This window comes from Monopterus albus, unplaced genomic scaffold (genome assembly GCF_001952655.1).
Source record: "Monopterus albus unplaced genomic scaffold, M_albus_1.0 scaffold369.1, whole genome shotgun sequence".
Taxonomy (NCBI): Eukaryota; Metazoa; Chordata; class Actinopteri; order Synbranchiformes; family Synbranchidae; genus Monopterus; species Monopterus albus.
Window position 1 is genome coordinate 118679 of NW_018128249.1, and position 20058 is coordinate 138736.

The 20058-nt window shown below is 42.6% G+C and overlaps 2 protein-coding genes across 4 annotated transcripts in view; one reads left to right on the forward strand and one right to left on the reverse strand.

Annotated features, from left to right (window-relative positions):
- Nucleotides 1-2994, forward strand: part of LOC109951192 (kinesin-like protein KIF2A) — an 18270-nt gene extending 15276 nt beyond the window's left edge. For all 3 annotated transcript variants that reach the window (XM_020585525.1, XM_020585523.1, XM_020585524.1), the window contains 4 exons: nt 962-1106; nt 1592-1693; nt 2352-2487; nt 2805-2994. In XM_020585525.1, the coding sequence (XP_020441181.1) occupies nt 962-1106; nt 1592-1693; nt 2352-2487; nt 2805-2890 (469 nt within the window). In that variant the 3' untranslated portion in view covers nt 2891-2994. The remainder of the gene's footprint in view (nt 1-961; nt 1107-1591; nt 1694-2351; nt 2488-2804) is intronic.
- Nucleotides 2995-3653: 659 nt separating this feature from the next.
- Nucleotides 3654-20058, reverse strand: part of pitpnm2 (phosphatidylinositol transfer protein, membrane-associated 2) — a 51362-nt gene continuing 34957 nt past the window's right edge. Inside the window, 21 exon segments of the mRNA XM_020585518.1 lie at nt 3654-8869; nt 10724-10852; nt 10932-11115; nt 11262-11411; nt 11551-11699; nt 11815-11931; nt 12506-12622; nt 13503-13651; nt 14244-14405; nt 14829-14969; nt 15097-15267; nt 15973-16148; nt 16427-16638; nt 16840-16959; nt 17111-17195; nt 17197-17277; nt 17390-17543; nt 17851-17941; nt 18139-18203; nt 18312-18416; nt 19463-19558. Coding sequence (XP_020441174.1) covers nt 8501-8869; nt 10724-10852; nt 10932-11115; nt 11262-11411; nt 11551-11699; nt 11815-11931; nt 12506-12622; nt 13503-13651; nt 14244-14405; nt 14829-14969; nt 15097-15267; nt 15973-16148; nt 16427-16638; nt 16840-16959; nt 17111-17195; nt 17197-17277; nt 17390-17543; nt 17851-17941; nt 18139-18203; nt 18312-18416; nt 19463-19558 — 3023 coding nt within the window. The 3' untranslated portion in view covers nt 3654-8500.

A 20058-nucleotide genomic window follows, 5' to 3' on the forward strand; every position in this document is an offset into this window, starting at 1 on the left:
AAATATTTAGTTGTCCATTCCTTATTGAACACTCGGCACTCACTGTCAACTTTTCTTTTCTTTGGCCCACTTATTGTTGCAGATGGGTTCAGAGCAGTAGCAGAGTACTAACTGAGAGTAGCCCTGGCTCTGCAAAATCAAGTCAATGTATCACCGTGTCTAATGCGCCACCTGGTGGAACGCCAGGCATTACAGGACAAGGACAAATGAATGCAGTCATAATTATGATATTGTAATGACCCCGTGGATCGTCACAATATGATTTGATTTGGGCAATCCTGTACCGACCTTCGGCGGGCCGGATTAAAAGGACCAGCGGGCCGTAGTTTGCCCACCCCTGCTATAGAGAATCACCAGCCTTATCCTTTAACTGCAGGCTGTATTTAAAGACCCTTCACTCAGAACTAGAGTCAGTCAGTATGTAACAAAAGTGTGATGTGAAAACCTGAAGCCGTCAGGTTCAGTTCACTGAGAACAGGCTCTTCAGTGAAGTGGGAGACCTAGCAGTTAAAGTCTGGATATTCAGAGATCCTGGATTTTTCAGTGAGGGAGAAAGAGGAGATGTCATTTACAACATGTGGAGGGTTTTATAATTATGGCAGCTTGACTGAAGGAGACTGGGGCCAAAAAATACAGTATGTTCATTATATCTTATCATAATGCACATTGGCCCGAGCCGTTGCACAACTTAATCCTAGGGGATAACGTCTGCCTTTTTCCTCTACTATCCATTATTTGTTCATGTTAACCTGATTTTATTTTTCCCAGGCTTAGTTTCCATAAAAACTCTGCATGGTATTTCATCACCCTGTTGATGTCTGTCTCATAATCGCACCCTGGCATGCTGAGCATGTTCACCAGCAGCTTGTCTGTATTAATGAACTGCATGCGGCTCCGTACCTTTGTCATCAGATGCCTTAGCAGTAGTTAATTTTAACCAGCAGCACTGATGTGTTGTCAGGGTGAAGGAGCTCACAGTGGACCCCGCAGCAGCGATAGAGAGTCGTCAGGGAGGACACGTCACCCAGCTGGAGGTGCTGGAGGCTCAGTGGGGAGTCGGGAGCTCTCCGCAGAGAGACGACCTGAAGCTGCTATGTGAACAGAATGTAAGATAAACACTGATTCACTCAGGTGTATGGACAGCAGCCTCGATTTAACATACCTGTAAAGGGAGAGGTTTACATTTTTCATTTTTCTGCCCATCTAAAAAAAACTGCTTCCATTCTCATATGTATGGTTTTTAAAAAGTTTTTGCTGACTGTAAACCTTCGTCCTGTGCCTTCTGGCCATTACTGAGACTCCGAGTGAAACTGAGTGGTTTCTGTTTCAGAACTGAGACTTTTTTTTCCCCCACATAATGAGGATTACTACTGGATGTGTATTAGCAGACAGAGGAATGTTTAATTACTTATATGGGCACCTGAGGGTTGTTTTGACAGATTTGAAAATTTATGAACCGATCCACTAATGTCCTAGATCAGTTTTAAAGCCTAACCAGCTGTTTTCAAAGCACAGTATGTGGATTCCACGGTACAGAGCCATACAGCAGGTCACAGTATGATCAGTGTGAAAATGGTTGTGCTCTCTACAGGAGGAAGAGGTTTCCCCACAGCTCTTCACTTTCCATGAAGCCGTCTCTCAGCTGGTGGAGATGGAAGAGCAGGTTCTGGAGGACCACAGGGCCGTGTTCCAGGTAACGCAGGAGAATGCACATACCCGCCGTGCAGTTTGAGCACCGGTGGAGGTCGGCGCTACCGCTCGAGATTTCCAGACAAACATAAGAACTTGAAAAGACAGTAGGAGTGTTTACATACAGTGGCTTCAGACCCCTTCACCTTAATGAGTTGGAGATTTAATTTAACGCATAAATATTTTGGCTCATCAGTCTACAATGAATAACCTGTAACAAAGTAAAAACATGCTTTTAGAAATTTTTGCTTCAGCTTGGGAAGAAACTACTATTTGGAAAACAAAGATGGAAATTTGTACTAAACTGACCTGATTTAGCTTCATAGGTCGACTGAAGTTTATGAATTTTTTTGTAAAAAAAAAAAAAAAAAAAAAAAAAAAGAATGCATGTGCATTTTGTCCCTACAGCAAACTGGATGAAAAGCTCCGGTGAGGAGTAGGAAGAGTCACAGTGCTCAGCCCGTTTGAATTTGCACATGGGTACATCAATAATTGTTTTAGGGCAGAGATGAAAATCCCAAATCTATCCTTTAGGCTCATAATTGTAATGGTTTTGAACCAGTAGCTCCAGTATTTGGATTATGTAGCTCATAAAAAAAGTGTTAGACATATTTAATCAACATTTAGGTAAATACAACTAAATGGCAGCATGTCTCCTGTAGGAGTCCATCCGCTGGCTGGAAGATGAGAAGGTGCTTTTGGAAATGACCGAGGAGGTGGACTACGATGTCGAGTCGTATGCAACTCAACTAGAACAAATCCTGGACCAGAAGATTGACATTCTGACTGAGCTGAGAGGTAAAATCTGCTGTACAGACACCAAGTACTACGCCCCTGTGAGACCTGCACCCCTTTGCTCATGGCACATTGAAGTCACAGTGGGAATCAGTATGCAAATAAAGGCCGTCAGATTAACATAAAGGCTGTAGCGCTGTACATGCAGCACTAATAAGACTCAAACTAACCACTACAAGCACTGCCTTCTATAACGCAGTGCAATCGTTCATTCAGCGTGCTCCTGGGGTTTATTGTCTGTATTACAGGACAAATCAGCTCCAATACCTCAGCTGTTATTAGACGTCTTGATAGTTGACTCATTGCTTTTTCTCTTTCAGATAAAGTCAAGTCTTTCCGCTGTACACTCCGGGAAGAGGAACAAGCTAGCAAACAAATCACCCCCAAAAGGCCTCGTGCACTATAGGCACAGATCAAAATCAATGAGATTTCACTGTAATATTGACTCGTCTTTCAGGAGGTCACTGATGATGAGACAGCTGATTTAGCTCAGCTGTGATTTTACTTACTGTGTCTGTAGGTTTGATCTCTCCCCTCCACCTCGGCTGTACAGGCTGCCATCGCTTCCCTCATCCATGCGTCCATCTGTAAAACCAAAGAGCAGACTGTCTTTGCTCTCCATCCTCCTGTGCTGCATATTTACAAGGTTTCTGTATGTGTGGTCAGTCACAAGTGCATCATTGGAAACAAAAAAGGTGAATAAAAGTTTTTTTTACACGGCCGATAGTGGCTTATCTTCACTATGGCCAATTTTATAAACAGCTGTTGCCATTTTGTGCAATATTTGGAGGATTTTCTTCCTGTTCTTTCCCTTGTTTCAGCTCAGGGGTGAACAGAGCATCTCCAGTTTGTGTGTAAAATGAGCCACTGGGCGTCTGTGTTGATGATGTTTGTAATTTAGGTTTGACTGAGAGAACCAATAAGCAAAACTGATCTTATGTTACATTAATGTCAATCATTTCATCATTGAACAAGAGAATGGGTCTATTTCTTAAGATATAAAGCTACTCCTTTAACCTTTAAAATACCATTAGCTACAATTTCTAACCTATTTATAAAGACTGCCTTATTAAAAACGTGATGTGTTGTTGTGAGAAGCTAATAACTAAAGCTGACCAACCAGCAGAATGTTTGGACCCAAGTTTCATGAAGCAGTGAGGACACAGTGGACAACATAACTGTTTTATTATTGTTTAGAACAGAGGTTACGTAGTTCCAGTCTGGCTGGATGACATGCAACAGCTTGTTAAATAGAGCTGCTTCATTATGGGGTTTCACTTTCTCATGCACCCACTGCTGACTGAATAAAAACAGTGTCGAGTTATATTTCAAAGGTTTTTCTTTTTTTAAAATACTCCAGTTTGAAAAATAGGTACAGTAAGTCCTACAAAATGCTCAGCGGTTTTTGTAAAGAGTCAGCAGAGGTCAACAGTAGCTCAAATACAAATACAAGGTGTGAAACAACTACAGGTGGTGTGTGTGTGTGATTTCAGACTGAATTGCCTGTAGCATGTGTTGTGGCAGATTGTACTGTGCCCCTGCAGTGATACTGGTTATTTCGCATGGCTGTGACTGGAACAATATTGCACTGGTAAAAACAAAAACTCTCTCATGTTGGTCCACGGCCTTAATGGCCACCAAAAGTGACAAATAAAATGCTACATATTTCAAATACATTTGACCTGAAATCCTCAGTAACATTATGATCTTTAGGTAAATAAATAACTCTCAACCATAACTCCTACATATACATCTTTACAGTATGTACAATGACACATCCATGGCTCCTGAAAACAGAAAAACTATGTCTGCCACCCACAGCACATCAGGATGCAAAGCAGCTTATTGTCCATGATAACAGCAACACTTCATCTCTGCTGTAAAAACCAAAGCATTACATGTTTTCTCTTTCTCAGACAATATTAGAGTAAAATGGTAATCACCAAAAAAACAAAATCCACCCAGTAATGCTTTCAGTAGGCATCTCTTCTTTGTACTATATATAATAAACTCCTATAAAGTCTAAATCAGGGGTTTTCAAACTGAGAAATTAGGCAAAGGTGAAGTGAAAGGGACAGGTGAACCTAAAACTACCTGTTCCCGGGGTCATTATTTAGTCACAGGTATAATGTACATATTTGTACATTCTGTGGGACTTACGCTTTCTGAGGATGTCTTCAGTTACTAGTAAACGTCCTCAGCTCCGCTTAGAGATCATGTGGTGACAGACGCTCCGTAAACATCCAGAACCTGCCTGAGAACCATCATGTTTAGAAGTTTCCGTCAGTATCAAAGTCATTCAGTCACAGCTGTTCGTACAGCAGTTGACTGCTAATATCCAACTCGGCACACGTTTAATGCTGCCACTTTGCTAAAATTAGAGCAAACACAGGCTGGGATTAAAAAAATAAATATAAAGAAGAAGAGGATTCAAGTTGTAGCCCACAGAATAATTTAGCGGCTATATGGCGCCATTATGCTTCCGGCTTATATGCTGCAAAGCACTATGGGAACGGTAGTTTCAAAACACGGAGCATGATTATCTACAAAATAGAAGAAATACAAAGACTATCGGGAGGACAGGATGGTGTTGCGGGGTGGGAGACGCAGTTGTCTCAGTGTCAGACTTTGGGGACCCCTGACTTATTCTTCTCTGTCTACTGTTTGGCACAGTTACTTCACTATATTATTTTCATATCCTGACAAAATATACAGACGTACACAAACAGTACACCCTAAATAAATTGTCATGCACTACATAGGTGTTCAAATGCAGCAACATGAGATGGTAACTACAGAATATTTCCACTGTAAACTAGTGCAAAAACAATGAGGTTATACAGTTGATTAACTACAGTATTAGAGAATTATTTTGGCTTTTGTGGTGGATTGAAGACGTTGCTGATCACACAGAGTGCAAACAGACACTCCTGTGCAACGTGGAAGCTGGGCATAAAACAACAGCATAGAATGAAGAGAATAAGAGGTACAACCACTCCACACATCTTTACTCTAAAAGCTTTCAGGTTCACAATTTTTCAAGTCTGTCTTAAAACAAAGGCAGGTGCCTGTTTGAACACAGAAAAACGTTTTGCTTGTGGCTGTAAAGTGAGTCCCTCGGTGTGAGTGAGTAATGTGAATTCAATGAAAATGTAATTTGTGTTTACTAGGTTTCATGTAAAGCTGTCTGGATAAGGGATGTTGAATTTCCTGAAGACAGATCTCAGTGGAGGATGTATAATGAAAATATAATAAGGCCTAGAATTGGGCCATGGGGCACACCGCAGGAGAGGATGAAATGTAATAACTGGTGCCGATCTATGTTGCAGATACAACGAAAAGCATTTTAAGGCATTAGCCTGAATGCCTTGTACATGCTGGAGATGACTCAAGAATATTAAAAGTTAGAATGGCACAATTTCCCGAGTCTAAAAACTGCAGTAAATCATTTGTCACTTTTACCAGAGCCGACTCAGTACTGTGGTGCACCCTGACACCTGACTGGAACTTGTCCAAAATGCTGTTTTAATCTAATTTTGCACTAAAGATTTGTCAAATTCTGGCTGCTGTACCTTCATATAAATTTTTGTATATTTAAAAAAAAGCAGGGACCTTTTAACAGTTAGTATGAAAAGGAGTAAATGAAACAGCTGCAAAGTTCATACAAGCACCTGACCTACTGTTGCAAGACAGACTTGCAAAACTATCTTGGAGTGAGGGTGGCATCAGCACTAGAAAATCCACCTACTTTGTGCACATTTTTGTAGTTTTGGACTGGAGGTGTGAGCTGGCTTCTTCTTCTTCTACAACCCATTTGTATGAAGATACACAGTTCAGTGAAATGATGCTTGCTCTCATGACGGCACCACTGATTTTCTCTTCACCTCCACAGTCACCAGCAAAAGGATCAGTCCAGTCTCGTCAACATTCACGCTGAATCACTTAAGTCCCACTCACCGGTCCATTTGGTAAAAATACTGAAAGTTTAAGCAGGTTTCTGTGAGTGAAGGCTCCTTCTCTCCGAGTGTCCAGCCTGAAATAAAACCGGCTTTCCAGCAGAAACACCAGGTCTGTCCCGTACAGTATCCTATGAGCAAAAAGCCAGGGAACAGCACACAAGTGTCTCCCGGCAGCAGCACATGTGGATCAGAGGTATTGCAAGCAGATGAATATATAAAGGGATAGTTGCTGTAGACTGTACAGAGTTTCACTTGTCGCTTTAATGCTGCATGCCCTGTTTTTTCTGTTCCGTCTGTGGACTAATTGTCTCATTAGATATTAGGGCCTTGGATGACACAGAGGCCACACTGAAACAGGATAATACTACAAAGTGATAGACGTAAGTATCGCAGCACATCCGTGATGAATGCAACTGGTCTGACTAAGACAAGAAGCACTTTCCTCTCTGATATATTTTATGATTTTAAATCCAGCTCTCAAAGAACTGGAGAAGAAAATGCATATCTTTTCAGTCACCTCTTGTAGCTACGCAGACGCTTTTTGTTTTTTTGTGCCCAGGTATTGAGATCTCAGTTGTGTTTACAACATCTGCAGCCCCCACGTGACCAAAAGTAATACGGCTTTAAAATACTTAACAGCATATTTTCATAGGAATTATTTTTCTGTAGAATGTAGTGATGTTACCTATGACACCGAGCCTCTGAAGTGTGACTCGAGACGTACAGCAGTTTCTGCTGAAGCTTGCCTTGTTTCATACAAAATCACATGACCATTTCAGTTTGAGTTTTGATTTGTTGATAAACTGACCGGGAACCCTGAACCTTTCGTGGGTAGTTGGGTGACTGGTTTAGAGAAAGTGCTGAGACTTTGTCAGTATGCTAAGTAATGTACTGAAGAACTCTTGACAGTGTGAGCACTAGATGGATCCTGCAAGAAAGAGGAAATGTCTTTAATATATCTCTCTCTAAAATGTAAAGGATATATGGCATATAAAATGATAAAAACTTTTATTTCTAAATAAAACTCAATAAAGGATCCTCTTTCTTCTCTCAGCTACACAAGCACTCTCAGCTGCTGCAATACATTTGCCAACGGCACAGTTGATTATGATTTGGCTGCACTTCATTACTTTCAGTAGAAAGTATCATGAGTGAAACTCAAGTAAAATGAGGCTTTGAGTAATAAATCTCTGGCGATACAACAGACTGCAAAGCCTCATTGCTTCAGGAAAGCCTCGTTTGGCCATCACATGAAGAACGCTGTTCCACTGAACAACCCATTCTCCTCTACTGTATTAGAGGGGAGACAGAACTGGCTGAGAGAGATGCCTCCTAGACAAATAAAACAACTCTGTATGACTAAATACCATGACGCTTCTTGTCATTTGGAAGACCCACTCTGTAAAAATATTTCCAATATTTCATTTCCAATTTTCTTCCCTTTCCTTTGTCTTCCTCTTTATGCACAGAGTTTTCTGTAGTTCCTGCCGACCTTTGATGGATAAACTGTGTGAACAATGTTGATTGCCTGACAGAGGGACAGAAACAGAGATGAAAGTCAACTGGCATTTTGCCATGGCAGCCAAACCCGTGCTTCACTGTTTGTAAATGAACCTGGTTCTGCAGTTTCTCCTGAGTGTGAATGTTTGGACAGTGTACTGCTTATGTGTGTGTTCAGAAAGGTGGGGAAGGGGGTCCCGTAACACGAGATTAGTTTAAGGCTTGCAATATTTCATTTAATCCTCCCTTGTCATTTTTAATAGTTACTGGTGTATCCTATAAAAGTATAACTGCAAAAGAGTCATGCTACACAATTGTCTTTTGTTCAGGGGATCCCACTACTCCTGGACAGATCCCCCTTTAACTTTCTTCCCTTGTTTGTTGTTTAATCAAGTGTGTTGCTCATGATATATCCCTTTCCTATCCCTAATTTGTTAAATATAAACCTTTCATTTACTCCCTGTGCCTTCTTATCTTTTCATCCACCTTTGTCCAGCCCAGAGATCATGGTGGCTCAGGCCAGGTTGTTAGCTCACACCACATCTCCACTTTGAACCTTATTTTGGGCCGAGTAACCCTCCACTGCCCTCCTTGGTGCTCCCGCTGCGACCCCAGCATCCTGCAGCTATACTCATACTCCTCTGGGTTGCTGCAGTGACTCCTCGTTCCCGCTCCACCTCGCACTGGCTCAGAGTGCGCTCGGTTCGCACTGGGTGGCTGGGGGAGCTGGACCCTGCCCCTCCTGGTTGCTGGGTGGAGATGGTGCGAAACATGTGGTTGCGTTTGCGGAGGAAGTCTCCTCCGGCTGCACCCAGGGCAAAGCTGCCCTTGCGGAGGACCATGCAGGTGCTGGTGGACTTTGCAGGATGGGATCTCTGGTTGTACTCCAGCTGGGACAGGTGGGAAGCGTAGCCATCGGGGATGAACTGGAAGTAATGTATGACCAGTCAGTTTAAATCTTTTAATGCTTATACTATAAATTCTGTACAGTAACTGAGCTCAAACACACACACACACACACACACACACACAAACTTCATAGCCTCTTGAAAACACTGGTGGGAAGTAATAAAGTTCATTTATGAGGCACTTAAGAACCATTTTGACATTCGTTACATTAAGGTTCTAGATCGACATTTGTATGAGTATAACTCTTTCTTCCTCTGTAATTTGGCAGCTTGACTGAGTAAAGAATCTATACAGAGACATTTTAGTGACTAGATTAAACTAAATTCTAAAAGTGTATTAACTAAGATTTACCACACTGTCTGCTAACCCCAGTAACAGTGGGACAGGACCTGGTGTCTCTCAGCTACACCCCCCCTCCATGACCCTCTGCTGCCTACATCCTCCTGTTGTTATTCCAGCTTCTCCACCCTGTGTTGTCAAAGTACAGTCTGTAAATCAGCCCTGCCCCCTAGCCAAGGTTAGAAGAAGGGTTTTTCCAGCCAGTAGTCATGTCAAACAGCCATGGAGGAGCTCTGGGCAGCTAAAAGTCTGAACCAGCAGCTGCCAGAGTGAAGAGGTGGCGTCTTTAGCACAGAGAGAGTGGGACAAAGAAAGAGCAACAACCAGGGTTAACATGGGTTTGGCTGTTTGACATGGAGAGGGTTAAAAGCAGCCAGAGGACTCAGACTGGAAGGACAAAGTAAAGTAGCCTTTATCCTTTTACTGTATGCTAGCATAGTTTTGTAGCATGGTCTCTAAACCCTTATTAAGTTTTTGATTTGATTTGATTTGATTTTGATTTGATTTATTCTTTCAAACATGCAGAACAAATGACAACACACATAATTACACAAATCCAACCAATGCTAATCCAGAATCAGTTTGCTTATACCTAGTACATGTTTGAATGGAGTAGGAAGAAGTCAGACTTATCCAGTCCTACCCCATAACATCATCTTATTCCATCTAATTAATCATTAAGCCTGTTCTTGCATATATCTTGATTGACACATACCTTTATATTTATGTTTAAACTCATCAATTCTATTACTATTTTTCATGTCCACAGTTAAATTATTCCATAGTTTTACCCCACTTATGGAAATACAAAATCTTTTTTTGGTTGTACGTATAGCATGAATTTTTAAATTTAACTGACCCCTTAGATTGTATCCCCCTTCCCTTTCATTAAATAGTTTTTGAATTCCACCAGGTAATAAATTGTTCCTGGCTTTATACATAAACACAGCAGTCTTATATCCCACTAAATCAAAACATTTTAACAATTTAGACTGTATGAAAGCTCCATTGGTGTGATCCCTATACCCCATCTTATGTACAATTCTAATCGCTCTTTTTTGTAATATATACAATGGTTGAAGTGAGCTTTTGTAAGTGTTTCCCCAGTTTTCAACGCCATACTCCAAGTATGGTAAAAAGTTTGCTTCCAGTAGTCCATAGTTTACTGTCCTGGCACCTGCTGCAGCTACATTAGCCCTGTTCAGTGACCTTCCTCATCCTCAGACAAAGCCTCCTTGGCTCTGTTTTGCTAAACTGCCTCATTCATTATCTAAAGTTCCAGCTGTTAGCCTCTTGTACCAAAAAGACACAGATGGTTTTGTGCATTGTGGATTAAAAAGTTGGTCTGTCCAACAAAGCAGTGTTGATTATGATGAAGTAACATGAATATTCGTGACCACTGATTTACCACACAGACTGCACAAAACAACAATACTGTATGCTGTCACTGTCTGATGCTTTATACTGCACAACATGCAAGTACATTAATATGACTGGTGAAATATTCTTTACTTCCAGGATTTATTTAGTACCTGACACTGGTGCTGCATTTTCTTCGTGGGCCTTCCCACTATGTAGATATGAGACGGAGGCAGGCCAATAGACGCGTACAGTGAGATGTCCTTAGTGGAACCATAGGCGGCAAAGATTCTCATATGGGCCTAGTAAAAGAGGGAGGTGAGCTTTTAGAGTCTCCAAGGATTTATTATAATACTGCCTCACACCCTGGCCCTTCCTTACCTCACTTATGAGGGATTTGAGGAAGTTGGCCTTGTGTCGGAGCGGGTCGTGAACCAGCCCATCACAGAAGGAGACGATGCCATGAGGAAAGTTGTGCTGAGAGAGCCAGGCCACCACACGCTGCTTCTGCATGTCAGGACGACCTGTTACGTATACTATCACATAACCCAAGTCCTGCCAGTACCTGCAAAAAATTATCACAATTAAGAGTGAGTGGTGAAAAACAAAGGAAGGAGCAACTAAAACCTACCGTATAACAGGCAGAGTAGATAGCCCATGTGAATCTGTGTATTACTGCAGAAGAAACCGACAGAGAGCTCTGATGCTTACCTTACGACATCCACAGCTCCAGCTCGAACCTTTGGGTCACTGCCCATTATAGAAACGCTAGCAGCAAATGACCCGTCGATACTGAATACAACAAACTCTGTTCCACGTGGTACAATGCTGAGATAGCTGTCTGCAAATGTATGGTCACCCCTGGTAGAGAGACAGCAGAGGAAGATGAGATTCTTTTAATGACTTCATGCTTTTATGCATTGTGTTGCACATGACTGTCTCATTAAGTATTTCCATTAATAAGATACTAGTGTACCTAATAAAATGGCCACTAGCATACCTGACCACCATTTTGACAGGATACACCCCAATACCAAGCCTTTTGCTCTCAGGGATGACGTAAGAGATGCGTCCACTGCTGTTGGTCAGCTCTGTGTTGAAGTACACCCACTCTCCAGACGGAGGCTGGGTCATGATGTGGATGTCAATCTGGGTGGAAAAAACACACAAAGATCTTCTTCAGCATGGCACTCCGTGCACTGCATGATGGCCTTACTGACACACGTGGTGACGTAGCTTTTTAGCTCATCACAGCTGTGTTTACCTTCTCCCCAGTGAGGGTGACCATGTCCAGCGGGCCGTACATGAAACGTCCCGTCACCGTCTGGGCTCCGTCCTCAGTGAACACTGCGTCGTTCACACGGTGGTTAGCTGTCACATTCTGACACGGAGGAGGGCAAAACAGGAAATCAGAACCGACAGTTTGTTTGATTCATTCTCTCACTGTCCGGCTGGCAACATCCAGATGAGAGAAGCTCTAAGCTGATCATTTCATTTGTCACCAATCTAGCTCTAATTAAATAAATTACATATATAGGGTTAGTGCATTACCTCCTTCTCTTACCTACCTTCTCCTCGCTACCATTATTTTAAGAAACTATAATTTGTTATTTGATACATATACAGCTTATTAATGCAGGAAAAAGTCTTCAGATATTTTTTACTATGATACTTCTGAAACCAAACCTAAGTGTGGTGACTCATCCACATTAGCAGTGTAAGTACTGTGAAAGCAGGAATAGTAAACTGAAAAAACTGGACTAGATTTCTATCTAGTCTAGAACTAGACTAGAAATCTAGTCCAGTTGATTTTTTCTAAGCCTTTTCAGTTTACTATGACCTGGATGACTGAGAATCTGCACAGACAGGAATGAGTAAAAACATATGTTGACAGTTTAAATTGTTCTGCATTCAGTCCAAAACATTTTGCACTTAAAACCAAAGCAAGATCTTACTCTAATTTTAACATGAGTCCTCTTGCGGAGCCACTTCTCACGAGGTTTGGACGGAGTGAATTCAGACACTTCTTTACCATCCAGCTCCAAAATACTGGAGTTCTCGTGTCTCATCACCTAAGAAAGACGACATGTTTCATATTCACATAGTAAATTAGTTTCTCCTGATCTTCAGGCTGGACCGGACACTTCTGCTTTCCTCAGCTCTCCACAGTGCAGCCAAAGCTATTCTGCCATTGAAAAGCAGCTAAATGTAAGTTTTAGATGGTATTTTAGTGCTAAAGCAGGCACTTTCTCTGCCTTCTTTCTTGGCATCCATGCGTTGCAGCTTTTCATCTATAGATGCTGGCCCATCGTGGCAATAAAAATAAATGTACCTTTTAAGAATAACCTTGAAAGTTGATGATTTATTACTGTAGTCTCAAGTTAGCTTAGGCTGAAGAACTGAAGTTCACTCCACAAGGTTTATGGCTCTCCACTGAACGGCAGATGTCACCAGTTGGTGCTGAACATTCGGCATGTAGAAACAAATGGCTTACTGTGGCAGAATCTACTGGTAAACTGCAGAAATGTGTTAAATATAGAAGCAAATAGGGCTGCATACTAAGAGTCTGCTAACACACTCACAAAGACAATGCTAACATGCTGATGTTTAGTTGGTATAACGTTGAACAGATTCACCATCTTGGTTTGGCATGTAAGCACATAATTAGCATCAAAGACAATGAACACTTGAGAAGGGTGAATGTCATTAGTTTTGCAGATAATAGGTTATAAACTAACTGAAATGTTGACCTGAGTATGCATCACCAAAGTCAGTAGGATCCATCAGGTTAAATATGCCCAGTAGTCACAGAAATGTTTCAGTCTATATGTGATGGACCAGCCAAGCAACAGACAGACACTTGGTTCATATATACAACTTTAAACCCTTAAGGGAGCACAGCTGCAAAAGTCAGCACATTAGGCTAAAAGAAAATGAAATGACAGCACGCACCTGTCTGAGTAGGACAGAGACAACGTCTGTGGACTCCCAGTAGGAGGCATGGAAGAGATGAGGCAGAGCCACTGTTGGAAATGCTGTCAGAGCATCAGGACAGTACAGGGCGTAGTCCATCCTCTTACTGCCCCACCACCGGGAAGCAACTAAAGCAGGGAGGGAACGAAGAAAGGGTGGAAGGGAGAGAGTGAACGAGTGCGTCAACTACTGTGACTGTTGCTTTCCACTGCAGATCTACGTTCTGCTCATGTACAGAATGATGAACAGTTCCAAATAATCAAAAACTGTAAGTTATAGCACACTCGGTTGACTAGGAGGCATTAAAGACCAAACTCTGATTAAAAACCAACAGCTCTGAAGAAGTCTGAAAGGCACACTCGCAAAAGAACACCAGCTCAGACTCCATGAGAAGCCTCTCAAGGTTTTGTTCCTGTTGAACAAAGGATTACAGGTCTCATGGACATTTTCTGGAAACAGGACTACTGAGATGCCAGAGGAGAATGAAAAAATCTGAGGGAATGAGGATAGAGCCTAGCCTCCTTCTTTCGTGTCCTCTTACCACGGCTCTCAAGGTACCTTGCTCTATGTTCTTCAGGACCCTGAGGGATGAGGGGCCCAAGCTGATGTCTGCCTTTTACTCTGGCTGACTGCGCTGAGGTGATATTAGGAAGCAGGAAATGAAAAGGTCAACATATCAACTATGGGCCAACATGACATGATGGCTAGAGATCGGCTTACTGGTGGCGATGTTGGAGGCCGTGATCGAGTCGGCTGAGCCAGACACCTGGCTGGTTAAGCTGGCCTCGCTGGCCCTGCGGTTGGAGCGAAGGTGAGGGACCCCTGGTGATGTAGATGGTGGGTAGTGGCTGTCAGCACAAGTATGTGAGTGAAGAAGATCCGCTGAGGACACAGAAGACAGAAGTTAGAGCCACTTTCTTCACTGCAAATATTACAAACAGGGCAGAGTCTGGATGAAGCATTAATGATTGTGAATGAGTTAAATGGTGATTTCAATCTGTAATATCTGATTTTTTAAAGAGTAAAATAAATAGTTAATTGAATATCATCAGTGTATAAACACTCGGTCAGACAAAACAAGCAAACTGAAGGTGGGTTTAAAGAAATTGAAAAATGTACTGTACTGTCCTGTGAATGTTTCTGGCCAACTGGTGAGCCCAGTGAGAGACCAGTATTCACTCTCTGTCTCTGCTCTCTACCAGATCATCTGACTCTTTAGCTGCTGATGTTCACCTGCTTGTCTCTAACTGAGACCTAAGCGATAAAGAGCAACAGGACTGCAAGCCAAAGCTAACAGATACACACTCTCTGTGTGGGGCTGTGAGGTCTGCCAGTTGAGGACGGGCACAGGGATGGATGTCTCACTGATTGTGCTTTCCTGGCAGCGGTGGGATGTGGCAGCACCAGACTCCATCAGGAGCTGAAGGTTATTCTGCATGGTGTCAACTAGGAAGTCAGATGAAGGGAGGTAGAAAGAGACCAAAGAATTGGACAATTTATAAACAGACTTGCCTGGATGGAGTGTACAAGCATTGCAATGAAATGTCTCATGACAGCTGAGCTGTGGACTCACCCAGCAGAGCTGAGTGTCCATCACCCAAAGGGAAGCGCTGGTAGCGGGGGACACTAAAGGGAGGCAGCAGGTGGAACCTCTTTTCCAGGAGAGGCTCAAGGCGTGAGGCCGAGGGGTCAGCTGGATGAAACAGGTTGTAAACCTGCTGACAGGCTGGACGCAGAGCCGACACTGGAGCACGGAGAGAAACACAATTTGAGCTGCACACACACATTGCGTTAACTCACACTACACATTGTAATTGACTTTTCTGCCTGAACCTGCAACTTTTATTCTTACTCTGTACACACTGATCAACTGTCTGAACCCAGAACCCCCGGCTGGTTTGTCCACTGACAGTTCTAGTGCAGTTTGGCATAGTGCAGCACAATAAGCTGTAGCTAATCTTTGTGTGTTGTTTTGTTAGGAGGAAGTTATTTATGGAGTAAAATAAATCTTCATCATACAAAAGTGTGAAAAATAAATGGCTAAGGAAAGAATAAACAACTAGAATCATATCTACTGTAATTGAAAATTAGTCCAGATGTTAACCCAACAGCTGCTGGTCAGTGACATCTCTCCTTTAAACCCCAAAGGGCGCATGCTACAGGCCAGTTCGTGCCTGTGTGAGCTCTGGCCTCAATCACGTATTTGTCTTGTCTCCCTCGTGGTGTTTTTCCCTTTTAACTCTTTTCAGTTGAGATCGGAAACATGAGCTCTAACCCCTGACACCTGCTGTCCAGCTGCATCCCAAACAGGAAGAAACATCAAAGGCTACAAATAACCACTTCCTCATAGGGCAAATTATCAGAAAAGACTTTTGTTTTAAAACTTTCAGCATTTATTGAAGGAACATGACAAAAAAAACAAACTATAAGGGGAGAAACCCTTCCTCACCATCTAATGAGGGCACCACAGTCTTCCTCAGTGCAAGCACCAACCCCAGAGGAGAGCCAAAGAGGAAGAAGTCAATCACCTCAAAGTCGAACTTTCCCAAGGAGCCTCCCTCCAACATGGTGCTGTTGCTGGAGCGCCGTGATCCGGGCTCCCTGTGGAGCACGCTGGAGTGGAGGCTGTGCACAGATAAACATTCAGACAGTCACTGTTCAGTTTGTCAGTGAAAACCATGACTAAGATTAAAACTACAAAACAAGAACAATGATGAAATGTATTACATTTTTCGTCAGTGAATAAAAACTCAATAATATATGATAGACTGACGTTAACTAACCCTGTTCAAAGACCTGCAGCATCTGTGGAATCACAGCCTGCAGCGCTTGATTAGTTAAACCAAAGTGAAAGCAGCATACATTAAAAGTGTGAGAGAGTTTGTGACATTAGTGTCTTTCACCTGGACAGGAAGGCCTGGTGGTGTTTGATGGTGTCCAGCTCATACGTGGAGGAGTCGCTGCGCTTGCGTGGAAGTTGTTTCCTGGGGTCGTCAGGCCCCGTGCAGCCAGGGATGTCAATGTTGCTGCGGCTGAGGTGGCGGCTTCCTTCGAGGGACGGAGAGGGAGCGGAGCCAGTGTTGATGACAATACCTGGAGAGAGAAGGTCTGTGTCCTGAGAGATGAAGATGGAGAGAACAAAGAACAGTGTCAGACCTACAGTTGTAAGTCGTGCTGCTGGTGCCGTGGTTCTGTGGGGCTGGCAATGTCAGCCAGTCAGTCCACCATGATGGTTCAGACCAAAATATCTCAGTAACTATTTACACCAACAACGTTAGCATGTAGCCCTAAGCACCACTAACTGCATGTCTGGTACCTGTCCACTGATGGTGCTGCCCCGTCTGCTGCTGTTCTGGCTTTCGGACACAGTCACAGAGCTGCTGCACAGAGCATCAAAGCCCAGGATACCCCCAACACAGTCCCCAATAACACACACCTGCATTAGAAGGCAAAGCACAAAAGCATAAATGAGGACAAATCAGCTTCATCTGAACATGTTTCTGAGACACTGATGCAGAAATACTGAGTTTAACACACCAACTAGTAAGAAAGACCCCATTTAGCCCGTGTTCAGGTAATAAACTAACCTGGCCATTAAAAGATGCCCCCTCTAAAGACTTGATGAAGTCAGCATACACCTGATTGGCTCGTAAGATGACAGCTGCCACAGCGTGCCAGAAGAGGCAGAGCAGCCAGCGGGATGTGGTCCTGACTGCTCGACAGGTAGCCCTCATCGTAGCTGTAGGGGCTCAGGCTGCAGAGCAGAGAGGACACGTTGCAATCTGTCCTTCTGTGAGCATGTTTAAAGTCTGCACAGCAGGTTGTACACGTATTACAGCTGCTGAATGCTCAAGAGCATCGTTTACCTGGAGACCAGTGAGAACGCATCGACGCACACAGCAGGACAGGGGACCATCCGGATGGCGATGCGGCCCAGCGCGGCAGGGTAATGGACCCTCATCACGGTCTCAAAAGCCCCGGTCAGCGTGTTTACATCTGCTTGCTTGCTGCTCTGTTCTCCTTCAAAAAAAAAACAAGAACAGATTCATTCATTTTTGCAGGCTTCTAAAACAGTGGTTTGAAACCTTTTCAACTCATAACTGTTAAAGACAAAGTAAATATGACCCTTTGGTTTAGGGGTTTGGACTATTTCACTATTTTTCTCAAACAAAACTAAATAATCATTATTTACAGGCCTTGTCCTGATCCACAGCTCCAGATTACAGCTCCTACATTCAGGGTCACTGCTTTCTGATTGTGGAGGTTTGGGATTTTGTGCTAAAAATGATTTTAGTACATGTGAAGTGTGACTTTTATAATAATTTACCAGAGCCAGTGTCCAGAATGTTTCCTCCATGCAGGACCAGAATGAGGACATGGATTTTGCATGGCTGGAGACACTGCTGAGACGAGCAGTCCTGCAGATCAGGGGACAGAAGACAGAGAGGAAGGGAACAGAGAGCTGATGGCTGCAGCACAGCGGGGATCCGACTGCCACTACACTGGCAGGCTGACTGAAAGCTAATTTAGGAGGAGGCGTATTATCTGCACACTATTTAATTAAGGGCGTTAGTGTGAGAGAGACATGAAGTTAGAAAACAGTGAAGGACTATACCTCCATCTGCGTCTCCTCGTTACTCATCACGGCATACTCCCCGCCCGACTCCTGGTACAAAGGTTCTGTAAAAACATGTTATTAACTCCTACTGTGGTCCTGGTTTTCATGTATCAGAGTCCAGGATCTGATGTCCTGTTCTGTTTAATGTGGCTCACAGAGGGGGCACCCACCTTGTGCTTCATCCACCTCTATTGTTTCTATCTTGTCCATCAGATCATTGGAGCTCCACTTGGTGATCTCCTTGGGAAACATCTCCTCGTTGTCAGAGAAGTCCTCTGCAAGACACACAGACGACCTCAAATATAATCAAAGCCACTTCTCAGTCTCAGAACACTTGGACAGAAGAAAATCAGACTAAACTACTATTCTTATTATCAGCAGAGGCGGGCGTGGTTAGTGCAGGGATCGAGGATCTTCTCTTATCTGACCTATGAAATCTCTGCAACTCTGATATATAAAAGAATTTTTTAAAGTTAAATGAAGCTTGAAAAATACAAATTTTTACTTTTGATAAATACAGGCCTTCAAATACAACAATCCAGGAAGTCCAGATTTCTCAACACCAAAATGTTGCACAGCGGTTTATAATGCTGTACATATATAGAGTATATAGTAAAATAATTTTATATTTTGTCATGACAATTGAGAGGCAAACATAACAAACAAAGCACTCACACTGCAAAGTAACCACTCCTAACTCTACTGTTCTGTGGGAAAAGTTAAAGCATCTGCAACCTTTTGCCCTTTGTTGCTGTCTGGATGCCCGACTGCATCACTGGATTGGTCTTATTCAAATTAACCAGGTCTTTTCATGCAGGGTGACAATTGTGATTTTTAACATTAACTTGAAAATTGTACAAAACTTAGGTCGACTTCTGATGTTGTTTGTGAATTTGTTATTAATTCTTGATTCGCATATTTCAATACAACTCAGTAACTGTGTTACAAATAATATGGGAAAACACATGACAAAGAAAAAAGCTAAGCTTTTGCTGCTTTTAAATGGACTTTCTATATACTGCAAAATGGCTTTATCTTTCTGGCAGTTAATTTGAAGAGCAATTAAGTGACTAATATAACATCGTAGAGTTTCTCCTCTGTAACTCTGAAAACATTCATTCACCATAACAAGAACAAATCACGGTTAATGAAGAAACCTTGAGGTGTTCCACAGCTAATATTTATCAAACCAAACACAAAGAGCCACCTTGAGGTAGATGATACTAGTAAATTAATCAGTAGAAGTGTTTAAAACAAAGTAAAGCCACTGACTGTTTATAATGTGCTGTAAGTATATTATCTATAATGCAGAAACTGATACCATGTGCATCGAAGAACTCGTCATCTGTACTGTCTTCTGAGTCGCGGGCGATGCTCTGCATCCTCCACTCTGAGATGTTCTGATGAGATGGACTTCCTGTCAACAAACACAGCAGGCGCCCAGAGACGACTTTAATAATGACATGAAATTAAATGGAGAGGATGTTAAAATTCTCCTCACGTATTCACAGATGCTACATGATAGAAGACAATAAATATATAATATTACAGTTTACAAAATATCAAAACCCCAGGACTCAGACTGGATCCAGATGTGGCCTTCTTCCTTCTGGATGTGTTAGCATCTAAAGCTAACCTGTTTGTTTTGGTAGCATTAGCCACCTAGCATGGTCGGGATTTTACCTTTGTGTTGAATTAATATGATTTTAATTTGGGAGGAACTGGAGCTTTGTGTCACATCAGTGCTTAGTGTCACATCAGCAGTAACCAGAGCCTCTACTGGACTGACACATTTACTGTTAGTCGGTTAACGCTAGCTTCAGACTGGAGGCTGCAGTTTGTACAGTTTGTTTCAATCAGGTATCCGTAGCTTACATATAGGCTTTAGGGATCAGGACATGATGGGAGGGGCAAAGA